Source organism: Echinops telfairi, unplaced genomic scaffold (assembly GCF_000313985.2).
Source record: "Echinops telfairi isolate 266 unplaced genomic scaffold, ASM31398v2 ScPeMD7_7436;HRSCAF=8474, whole genome shotgun sequence".
In the NCBI taxonomy this organism is placed as follows: domain Eukaryota; kingdom Metazoa; phylum Chordata; class Mammalia; order Afrosoricida; family Tenrecidae; genus Echinops; species Echinops telfairi.
In genome coordinates, this window is record NW_022111336.1 from 3,744,115 (window position 1) to 3,756,596 (window position 12,482).

At 39.1% G+C, this 12,482-nt stretch overlaps 1 protein-coding gene across 4 annotated transcripts in view; it reads right to left on the reverse strand.

Moving 5' to 3' along the window:
• Positions 1 to 12,482, reverse strand: part of DMD (dystrophin) — a 2,430,848-nt gene that overhangs the window by 374,897 nt on the left and 2,043,469 nt on the right. For all 4 annotated transcript variants that reach the window (XM_045298663.1, XM_045298661.1, XM_045298660.1 and 1 more), the window contains one exon: positions 6,543 to 6,689. In XM_045298663.1, the coding sequence (XP_045154598.1) occupies positions 6,543 to 6,689 (147 nt within the window). The remainder of the gene's footprint in view (positions 1 to 6,542; positions 6,690 to 12,482) is intronic.

Below are 12,482 nucleotides of genomic sequence, written 5' to 3' on the forward strand. Positions count from 1 at the left end.
GCTCGTAAAAAAAAAAAAAAAAAAATGCTGTGATCAGAGTTAACCTTCCCAGGTAATGCCTTTGGATATACTGAGTGGGTTGCTGGATGCTCATGTAGCGGGGAAAAATGTGCACTATAAAAGCTCCGCCCAGCAGAGTTTTTTCCTTATTTTTGGGTGGGGTTGCGTTTTCCCCTTTGCGTGTGTGTGTGTGTGTGTGTGTGTGTGTGTGTGTGTGTCCATCCTGGTGCTGTATTGGTTATATGTTGAGCTGTGATCTCAACGGTCAGCAGTTCAAAAACACTAGCCACTCTGCTTGAGGAAGACAGGGCTTCCCACTCTCAGAATTTTACTGGGGAAGTTCTATCCTGTCCTATAGGGTCGCTATGAGTTAGTATCAACTTAATGGCAGTGAGTTTGGTTTTTGGTTGTATATATGAAACATGGATAAATGGAGGGAGGAAAGTCTATTATGGAAACAAGTAAAGAAAACCTGTCTAAATCTTTTCTTAAGATGACATCAACAATAAAGGGGATTTCGATCATTTAATCATTATGCCAGATAGAGCAATTATAATGTCTTCTTGGTGCCTACTGAGATGCTCAATAGGTCCTTTGGAATGAATAGTCTTCAGAAATCTTTGGAAAGTGTACATAATTCATATTGTTCTTTAATATGTATGAATAATTTTAAACTTTGAAATACCTTCATATTCTTTTTTTTTCCAAGTGACTATCATGCATTCTTCATAGTAAAGGGGAAAGACTGAGCTTTATATTGCAAACAGTTACAGCCTCTGAAACCGATAGGGGGTTACTATGAGTCAGCATTCACTTGATGGCTGCTAGTTTGTTTTTTTGTCTTTATATATATTTGCTGTTTCCGTTGCTATTGGTAGGTTTACTCATCAGTGTAGAGACATAGCTGGAACATTGTGGCAGTTATGTAATCTGTCAACTTGCAACGGGGTGGAGTCGAGCTCATCAATTGGGTCACAGGCAATGAGGCCTCTCTGTGGGCATGGTTTTCTCCTGAGGATTCTGGGAACTCATGTCTTCCTCCCTCGAGCTGGGATTCGTGCTCTGCTACACATTCCTGTTGACAAGTGACAGGGAGCTATGCTGAGGGCAGCCAGAGCCAGGGAGTTGGAGGAGCCACGTGGAGACCCATGCCAGTACTGAGCTGCTTCCACCACAGCTCCATCCATAAGACTTTCCACCCACTGACCTATGATCTTCCTGTATTTAGCATCATTACGTGGCTGTGTGAGTCTAAAGAGGAATTTATGGACTAGTAATGACATAAAGGATAATATCAGACTTATGGACTTGATCTGGAATGGGCTGGGATGTTTTCTTAATGCACAGTGCTGTTTTATATAAAACTTTTCTTACACACATATAAGTGTCTATGAATTTGATTCTCTAGTCTACCTGGACTAACACAAACATTCCTTTATTTTGTTCTGTGATTGGTGAATAAAGAACATTACTATAACACTCAGCATGCATGTGTGTGTCTCTTCAACATTTTAAAAAAAGTGTAACTCTTGCAATTTGGTTTTTATTCTCATGATCAAATAGCACCATCAGTTATGCTTTAAGAGCTAATTCATTAAAATCACTTTGGTTGATTTTAGTACAGCTGCTGACATTTAAAAGCAGTGAGGAATATAATGCTTTATAATTTTCTATTTGAAACCACAGGAGTGATTTTAAGGGGTACACTGAACTGGGCTCACAAATCACTTGGTTTGTAAAAGGAATATCAAAGTTAACATTCTTGAGAATGATTAAAAGGTGGGGATGGCATGAAAAAAGGGGAAGTATTTTCTATTTCCTTGCCTGAAATAGCTTTAAAATATTTACGACCAACTTGTGTCTTTTCAGAAATGCATGGGGGTTGGGGAAGGGAAAAGGGGTGGTCATTCAGAAGACCCAGCTCAGATTTGGACTCTGGGACAGCGGTGTGACTGTGATTGTGTCACTTAGTGTTTCAAAGATTCACTTTCCTGACTTGTAAACGAGATTATGATAATGCATATTCATAATGTTGCAAGGCTTAAATGCAGTGTTGTACATGAAACTTTTGTATCGGCAAGAAAATATGTTTTTCTACACCATGAACATCCTGTCCACTGGTCAGCTAGAAATATCTATATGTTTGTGTCCACTGTGAGGGCTAATGTAGGGTTTCATTTCCACAGGGAGTTTCAACTGGGCAACCCAAGACTCGCACACTTATATTTCTCTGGAGGGACCCAAAATAAATTCAGAAATCTCTATGTACTCTTATTTTCTTGTGCAGGGAAGTTGTGATGGGTCTTACTCACCAGTGGATGTTCACATCTACATGATTTACCTAGTCTGCCATTTAGACTGGAATATTAAATACAGTTAAAAAACTAGCGGAGTTTTCTTTAAAATTCGAAACAAATGGATCATGCAACTTGATCTAAGATATTCTGATGTAAAATTGACAGTTTGCAAGTGCATAACTCTAATACTCTTATCACATGACTTTGTCCATGTTTAATCTGCTTTTCACACATTCATATCTGCCTATCCACCATTCCATCTCTTTCTCAACCTTAATTTGACTTAGAGCCAAAGATGAACTCTCGCTTGGCTTTTATCATGATTTTAGCCATAGCCACAGCAGTATATGTGGTACAATTAGTTTTCTAGAAATATGACATCACAAAGATGATGGAATCTAGCTTGCCTCCACAGAAGCTAAGTACTGTTTTGGTCTGAAGTATATTCTTCTAAATATAAAATTTTGAAGACAGGATATGTGACTTGCTTTTCCTGGAATGGGATACAGTTTTATGGTGTTTGCTCCATTATTTTGTTTTGTTTCATTTTTGAAAAGGCCTCACAAAAATTATATAACAGAGTGGTTAGCATTATGGTCAAAGAAAGGAATGAAGTCAACTTGACTCAGCTGTGTGCAAACCCAAACCTCAGATCGATTAGCTCTCTGCTGAAAACACTTCTGATGTGTCATTCTATAAGGTCATGTTCAAAATCAGAAACATTTTCTATATTAAGAAATTTTCTATATTAAGAACCTATACCACAAAATGATTGAACTAACTTTTGCATATTTAATATGAGGAGACTGTGCATCTGTAGGTTTGGAGATGAGGGGCTTAACAGCTAGAGTTATGGAAAATGAAACATAGTTCCAACATGTCAAATGTGATGGTTGAAATATTATGAATATACGAAGCAACTTCTTTGATTCTAAACTATGTTTTGTCACATATGAATATTCCTGGATATGCAGCAGCTACAGGATCAAAGGATTGGACTAGAGAAGTCACTACACGAATTATGTCATTTTTACCAATGAAGGAAGTTCAACGTGAGAGAGGTAATATGGCCAACTAATCGTTGAGCTAAGTTTGATAATACTCACTGCAATCATGTCGATTCTGACTCATAGCCACCACATAGGAACAAGTAGAACTACCATATAGAATTTCTGTGGCTATAAATCTTTATAGAAGCAGACTTCCATGAAGTGACTGGTAGCCTTGAACTGCTAACCCTACAATGAGCAGCCCAATACTTTACCTAAAGTGCCACAGGGTTCTTTAGTTTCATCTTAACCCAGAAACCCTAACCCATGGCCATCAGGCCAATTTCCAACTGTAAATCTTTTCAAGAATAGATAGCCTCATCTTGGGCCTGAGGTGGACTTGAGCCATCAACCTTGTGGTTAGCGGCCCAGCAACTAACCCATAGCATCACCAGCATCATTGCTGCATCACATTATTTCCTTACATGTGCTTATAGATAAAACTTGTAGTTAGAACCACACCCTTATTCACTTTACAGAATGGATGAATATCATGCTACTGATAATGCTCAAACTTCACATCTGAATAAATAGTTCATCTAAATGAATGATTTAATATTAATTTATTTTAGTTCCTTTCTATCAGTCCAAAACTTTTTTTTGCCTTCATGTGTAAATGTGCATGTCAGAGTCACAAACCTTTGTTTTCTTTTGTAAAACAAATTTTCTTTCTCCAAAAGAAAATTGAAAGACACACCTCAGGAGTGCTTGACCACTGCCTTAATTTGAACCTTTATTGCTTTCCTGATTTATGCTTAATGTGAAAAACATACTAAGGATGAAACTGACAAGATTATTGCTTTCCTGATTTATGCTTAATGTGAAAAACATACTAAGGATGAAACTGACAAGATTATATATATATACACAGTTCAACCTAGATGGTACAAACATACCTAGAAAAGCATATGTATACTATCCTTGCTTTAATCCTGCTGCTAATAACTATATTTCATACAAATATTCCCAAACTATCCATACAACAAAAATCAAATTCTATGAGATCTCAAGAGGTCTTGAATTTGGAACTTTGTCTTACCGATCTAGCAATTCTCTAACAGGGTTCTCAATCACATCCCTAAATGGACTGCCAATAGGAGTAATCCTTTTTCCTTCTTTCTTCCCTCATGAAAACATGGAAAGAAAATATTTTCTAATGAGGTTTGCACTGTGCCCTCAGGGGCATACTCTCTGCATATTATGAAAATGAACAAGGAGAGAAAACGACTCCCTCACTCAAGGGATTTTCAGAAGAAACAGACTCAAGTGAAGATCGAAGCTTCTGCGGTTGCCATGCTCAGCCCCTAGGCTAGAAAGCACATTGAGATTCCTCGCAGAAGGCAGGAGAAGGTGGCTATGCGTTCGGAACTCTTGGGAACACCTCTGGGGTTCCCTTGCAATGCACCTGTGCTTGCACTGAGGAGTCATGTAGTGCCCCACACCTAAGGCACGGCTAGATACACTCCTTCCACCACCATAACCATTTTTGTTGCGGCTGTTCTTACTACGACCCAGGCCCTGTAGGAAGAACTCGACATGGCCGATCTGATTTCATATCACAGCGACCCGGCTACAGGTCAGGAACCTGATGATCAGACAGATTCAGCCACTTGAAGGTCACACAGCGACTATATCTGTCTCAAAGCCCTGCGTCCTCTAATAATAACAGGAAGGATGGTAATAACATTAGTCCTAATCACTTGCCAGTATTTTACCTTTTCCCCTCTAACAATAAACAGATGTTGCTGACACTTACATCATCACTATATTTGGCTTTGCTTTGTGTGCGTGTCAGAAGGAAAACTGAGGCACAGAAAGGTTAAATAATGCCTTCAAGGTTCGACAGCTACCAAGAATGGCCTTGACTATACTTTTATCCCCAGTATTTACTAGGGGATTGTATGAAAAATTTCCATGTGTGGGTTTGTTAGAAGATATTCCTACTTCAAAGTCTTACTATTAACTTTTGTTTACATCAAGATGCTAAAGGAGAGATGTGTTAAGAATCCAAGCAATAATAGCACCAAGTAACTATACCAGTAATTCAGTTCTTTCATCACGATTCAGCATTGCCTTCTATGTTTATTATAAAACATACTAAAGCCCCACTCCCAGCCACTTATGGAAATGAGGATTATTAGATGTGAAAACATTTATGAGGGCAAGCCAAAAAGCATTGCTACTAAGGTTCCAGTTCACATGTGTCCAGGTTTATTTCAAACAGAGCATGTTTAAACATGTTAAAAATGTTTCGTGAGAAGATTGGTGGATGGACGCAGACAAGTACTCTCAGCTATTCAATGGGCTTTGCCTCCTCAGGGTATCTTCAAAAAAGAGGATATTAAAAAAGAGTGTTGCATGAAGAGTGATCTTCCTATCAGTCTGTTAAACAAGATTAGAGGGAATGAAGATAATTTTATGGAATGAATTATAACCAAGGACGAATCTTGACTTTGCCAATATGATGCAGAAAGCAAGGCCCTATCAAACCAGTAGCTTCCAAGGGGGATGTGCTGGGCCAGTTGTAGGCAATGCAGGGAGGTCAGCTCAGAAGGTTATGGAGACTGTTTCTGATTTTCTGAAAGAACACAAGGTACTCATTGGGACCTACGAGGGGAAAGTTCTAAGAAAATTGGAGAGCGCACTGGGGAGCAAAAGGCCAGGGAAATTGCCTTGAGGAACTGTTTCCATCAGGACAAGGCACCTGTGGATTTGTTGAGGGTAGCTAGGGCTGCCCAAGTCACCCTGCAGCCCTGAACTTGCCCCTTCAGCCTCCTTTTTGTCCCGAAACTCAAAGAACATTTAAAGAACATTAAATTGTGTCCCTCTAGGGTGCCAAATCTACTGTTTTGACACGGTGTAAATCGAGGTGGGCAGAATTCTTCAGGGGAACATTAAAAAGATGGAAACCCTGCCTTCAGATGTGTGTAGACCTACATGGATGATATTTCTATTTTTGTTGAATAAAAGTTTTGATGATTTGGTAGCAATGCTTGTTTTTAACGGACTCTTATACAAAAAGATTCATTATGTAGTTGAATCTCTTTCCCTCACACATTGTTGTCATGAACATAAAATATAGAGGTTCCTTCAGATCAAGTTTTTTCTGGATATATATATATATATATATGTGTATATATATATGTATATATATATAATTTGTAACAAGGAACAATCAAGTTCATAATATGCCTACCTGCAGAAGCTTCCATCTGGTGTTCAGGTCTTCAAGGGTGTTGAGGTTGTATGGTGAGAGCTGAATGCCTGATGTGGTGAGCTGGCGAGCGAGGTCATCGACATGGTTCACATTCTCTTTCAGAGGTGCAAGTTCTCCTCGAAGTGCCTGTGTGAAATAATCAAATCCAAATTGGAAGATGAGGACATTCAAAGCAAAACAATGTGGCCCAATGGGAACTACAATAGATCTTCTTTGGAGTTGCCTCTGGGTGTCCTTGAACTGCCATCCTTTCAGTTAGTAGTCAAGTGCATTAACTGCACAAACTTATTCCTCCATCGCTATCTTATGAAGTTGAGTGTTGGAGAATTCTCATTTTACCCATGCAAAACCTAACTTGCAAAGGTTAAACTTTGTCCAAAGTCCCCCAAGCCATCGATGGAGTTGGAATTCAGACTCCAATTTGTTGGCCTCGAGAGTGTATCTTATTAACTACAATATTATCTACCTCTCCAAAGAAATTCTGGATTAGCAAAGTAACTGTGAAAAGTATAGATAGCCCTGGTAGATTTTAAGTTCTATCCATTTCAGTACTAGAACTGGATCTTTATTTATTTTTATAATGACATGCAAATACTGCACCCAAACGTTGTGCCAACCATATAACAAATAGTTTCATTTAGAGAGGAGGGTATTTTGTCAAGACCCAAGAATGACTTCCTGGACTCCTGGTACTTTAGTCCTTGTGGCAATGACTTAAGATGGCTCCCGTGGGGCTTTGCGCCTGACTCTGAAGCACTGAAGTCAGATTCTCAGATGCAATGCATCATGACAATCTGTTGAGCAGAAGAACCCTATGCAGATATAGGGAGGATATTACCATACATCATATCCACCCCATTGAGATGACATTTATGGATCTTTAACATGATGCATGGTGTCCAAATGTTCCAATGAGCAATTTCTAAGGGACAAATTCCCTCACTTGGGAGAACAGTTTATGTAATGTAATGTCTATGCACAAGGACAGCATCACTTACTTAGCTGTACATGAGGTTTTGACTTGCTTGATATGACCTGGTATTAGTTCTCTGGCTGGTGAACAATGTTGATAAAACTACTGTTTACCCTGACCTCATCTGTACCCCGCTTCTCACCTTCCATTCCAAATGGATTGAGCCAGTATATACTTTCTAATGAGAATTGTGGTTTTCTCTCAAATCAACTTGAGTATCTCACCAGCAAAATATAGTGTTGTATGAAAAGAGAAAGCACATATTCCTTATATTATTCAAGACGTGGTTAAAATCACTCAGTTGAATATATACTTTAACAATGGCCATTAAAATATTATATTAAACATTTCATAGAGTATCCTTTAGGTTTGAAGACAAAGTTCTGGAATTAGTGGTGATGGTTGCCCAACCTTATAGATGCACTAATAATCACTGAATTGTCTGCTTTAAAAGGGTAAATTTCAGGGCGTGCAAATTCTATATCAATTATATATATATGTAACCTTGATTATACTTATGCAAAACAGTATGGGGATTATCCATCTTTATTGAAATTCCTGTCAGCTGAGTATCATTAGAACATGTCTGAAACTAAGAAATAGTAAATATTATTACTCCATTTCTTTATAAGTAAATATATAAATTAAGAGTCACAAGAAACATTCCTGAAGAATGGTCATGAGAACCCATCCATGTGAATTCATACCTCTAAAAGAAAAGAGCCAGAATCATTCTGTTTTATGCAATAGAAAGATTACAAAGCAATTTCTTAAATGGGAATGGGGAAACATAGCAAGATGGGAAAGGTTGATTTCATAGTGAAACTCTTCTGCATAAGCTCTTGTTTTGTTTCATCTTTTAGTCACTACCAGTCAATATGATAATGCAAAAGAAAACATTTTATCAATGTAATTTATGGAGAATGCCAATCAGTGAATATACACAAAGAGGAAAAGTCTTCAGGCAACATTAAAATTGGTGGCTCAGTAAGTTTAGGGTTAAACTGCTAACTGGAAGGCTAGTGGTTCCAATCCACCAGCTACCCCATGGGAGAATTAGGCAGCCTGCTTCTGTAAAAATTTATACCCTTAGAAACCCGGGTGGGGGGGGAGTGGAGGGGGTCAGTTCTACTCCGTTCTTTAGTGTCCTGGAATCAGAATGGACTCCATGGCAGTGGGCTTGTTTTCTTGTTTGTTTGTTTGTTTTTTAAATTTTGGGTTAAAATAAAATGCTGAAGACATGTTTTACACTTCCCTTATTTAAATGACTTTTCCAACTAACTGTTGAACTGTAGATCCTAATTGCATTTGAATAGAAAGCATCTACTAGACACTTTAAGTATTATTGCAATCATGAATACTATTATTCGTTGAGAGAGAAAAAAACAAAGAGACGTGGAGAGAATCTTCCACAGACTCTGAATACCTTCATTATTTCAGGGAAAATATTCAATAATAGGAGCACTGTGAGGCAGTATCTCAAGGGATTTGGGCGCACTGGGGGACTTCAGACAGCTACCCTGCTTCCCCGAAAATAAGACAGTGTCTTATATTAATTTTTGCTCCCAAAGATGCACTAGGTCTTATTTTCAGGGGATGTCTTATTTTTCCATGAAGAAGGATATGGTACACATTTACAGTTTATTGTTTTATTAAAAGAGACCTCGCACTTCCAGTCTGCTCTGGCTGCGCTGCAGCCAACAGTGAGCTGCTCCCGTGCCCGCTGCTATGGTCCTGAGTCCAGAGTTACGGTAGCTTCAGGGGGACTTATTTTCAGGGAGGTCTTATTTTCAGGGGCATGCCTTATATTTCAGTGAGAGGCAAAACTGTAAGTAGGTCTTATTTTCAGGGGATGTCTTACTTTGGGGGAAACAGGGGAGTTGGTACCAAGTATGGGAGGACGGGGGCGTAAAAAGAGAAAAAGGAAAAGGTACAGGAGAGTGCCCAAATCCATCTTCATGTTACCTCCAGTTCAGATGGCAGCGTCCTATCACTTAATAGGGGCTCACAACTGTTGGATTTCAGTGCCTAGAAGGCTACCCAACAAGAAGCCTCACCCTCCAAATGCCAAATCACAAGAGATATTATGTAAAGAATGAAAACAGTTACCATGTGAGTCAAATGCATGTCACTTTGAGGTTGACGATATTTCAACCACCAGATCTTTTCATGTTCCACATAGTAATTTATTTTTTCATTATTAAACATTACACATAAACTACGAAAAGTACTGTTAATGCTGAACAATCTGATGATCTATTTTAAATGACAGCAGGATTTTAGTGGGTTGAATTCTAGTTTGGAAGCAGTAAGCGAGAACACATTAAAAGAAGCTATTATACTGTGGGTTTTCTTTCAATCACTTAAACATCTGGAATATGTTCTCGATAAAAGAGCCAGCCAAGCCTAATTTTATTATGACTAGTTTCATGCAGGCAGAATTTTCACTTCATTAAGTGTTGTCTGATTATAGATATAAGAGTACTGATTTAGAATGATATATAATCCTGGTATGTCACGCTTCATGCTTTCTTTTTATAAAATTGAATTGCCTATCAGACCTTTGCTTATCTTGACATAGTAGGGCTTGTTCATGTATATATTTAGAATTATGGTTACTGATCTACTTTTGCAACAAGAGAAAGGATTGCCTAGTAGCAAGGGACTATTATTTTTAAAGGTGTAATTGTGAGTTGGAGACTTAAAGGACATTTCTTACTGAAAGACACAGAAAGTGGTTTGGAGGTTGGAAAGGAGGAAGTGGCAGGGATTCTAGTTTGAGGGCTAGCAGGGGTGTACAATGAATATTTGTTGAATGAAAACAGGAAGTAAGGGTCAGTGAGATCATTCGAATTCATTATTGCTAGCAACTTGACGTGAGAAATATAGTGAGGTGGCTAATGCTGGGAGCTTTTGGAGGCTGGAGGTCAAACTTTTCTTGTAGAATCAACTTGTCCCCTGCTTTTCTCCCAGCTTCTGGGGGTTGCCTGCAGTTTCGGCGTTTCTTTGCTTCTCACTGCCATTGAGTCGGTGCTGACCCATAGTGACCCTATAGGACAGAGCAGAACTGCCCCTGTGAGTTTCCAAGACTGTAACTCTTTACAGGAGTAGCTAAGCCCTGTCTTTTTCCTTTGGAGAAGCTGGTAGTCTCGAACTGCTGACCTTATGGTTAGCAGCCCAATGCAGAAGCACTATAACTCTAGGGCTCTTGTTCGTTTGCTAGTAGCAGCATGACTGATTTCTAACTCCATGACCACACAGTGTTTTCTCTGTGTAACTCTGTATCTGTTTTCATTTTTTTCTTTTAGTTATAAATACACTAATCCATTGGTTTAAGGCCCACCATAATCTAGTATGGACTCATCTGGACTTGATTACATCTCCAAACAGATTGTGCAAAGACCTTGATAGTGGGTGTCTAGCCTCCGGAGTCCTAAGAGAACACATTTCTGTTGTTTTAAATCTTCCAGTGCATCAGCGACCCTAGAAAAGGTGTACCACTTCCTTGTGGCCTAAGGGAGTACCCAAGAACCTTAAGCACCCAACCATCAGGGTTCTGACTCTGAGCTACATACAAGACCAAGCCAAAAAACTCCCCGAGCATTTCTAAGAACACATGTTAAAAGATGAAAAAATAGTTCATGAGTTTTGGGGTATTTTTCACAGAGGCTAAACACAAATATGCACGATTAAAATTAAAAGAGTATAAATAATTTATTTTAGCAGGCCATGCTTTTAGGCTGTTAAGGATATAGAAGAAATGCCAATGTTTTCTTTCTGGTAAAATTTAATGACATGTGATAAAACATAGTGACATGGCAGTTAATGTAATCTACTAATTTATTTAAACATGGATTATAATCCAGAACCACCAGGAGAGTGAGCTACAAATTCACAAGTCATTTTAGATGGATTATATCCCTGTGCTTATATTTGCCACTGCCTTTGCCTCTAAGTATGGGGCCCTGGCTGCCTGGGGGATTCTGTGCTGGGTTTCTAACCACAAGGTCAGCAGTTCAAGTTCACCAGCCGTTCTACAGAAGAAAGATGAGGCTCTCAGTTCCTGTAAAGGTTTACAGTCTTAGAAACCCATTGGGGCAGTTCTACTCAAATTGATTTGATAGTAGTGAGTTTGGTTTGGGGTTTGATGTTGTCAGTGAGTAGTACTGTTCTTCCTCCTGGTGGTGCTGTCAGGTTAAGTGTTGAACTGCTAACATAAAGGTCAGTAGTTCAAACCCACCAGTGTTTCTGCAGGATGAAGTTGAGGCTGTCTGCGCTCATACAGATGGACAGCTGGAGAACCCTGATCTAGTCAGAATGGACTCGATGGCAGTGGATATGTTATTCCTACTTGGCTCAAAACTAATAATCAAGGCAGTGGTTCTCACACTGCTGCATGCACCAGAAGCATGTGCAGGGCTTGTGAAACAGCTATATTTCTGGATCCCACCCCACCGTTTCGGACTCAGTAAGTCCCTAGGGGGGCAGGAGAATTGGGTACGTCTGACAAGAACTCAGAAAAGGCTGAGTTCCTCAAACTCACTAAACATATTCTTGAGTTAAAGTTTTCCACATTCTGTTTCCTTTGTCTGGGGTTTTATATTTCCACTCTCTGCCTGGCTGGTGCCTATTCATAGATTCCAACTCCCAGTTAAATGTGATCTGTAAAGAGAGTTCACTCTTGGATGCCCCATGTAAGGTAAGTTCTCCCTATTATTCGCTCAGAGTACCTTATTTTCGTTCTCAGTACTGATGGTAACTTGTAAGTCCATATTTATTTGCCTAGCTATGACTCCTTCATTGTCCTTTCCTGAGACCCTGAACATCATGAAGGCAATTTTATGTAATTTTGTTCACCACAGTATGCCTGTACATAGTACAAAATGATTCTTTGATACATTTTTATTAAAGAAGCAGCAGTCAAGAAAATTAGGCACTTTTGCATT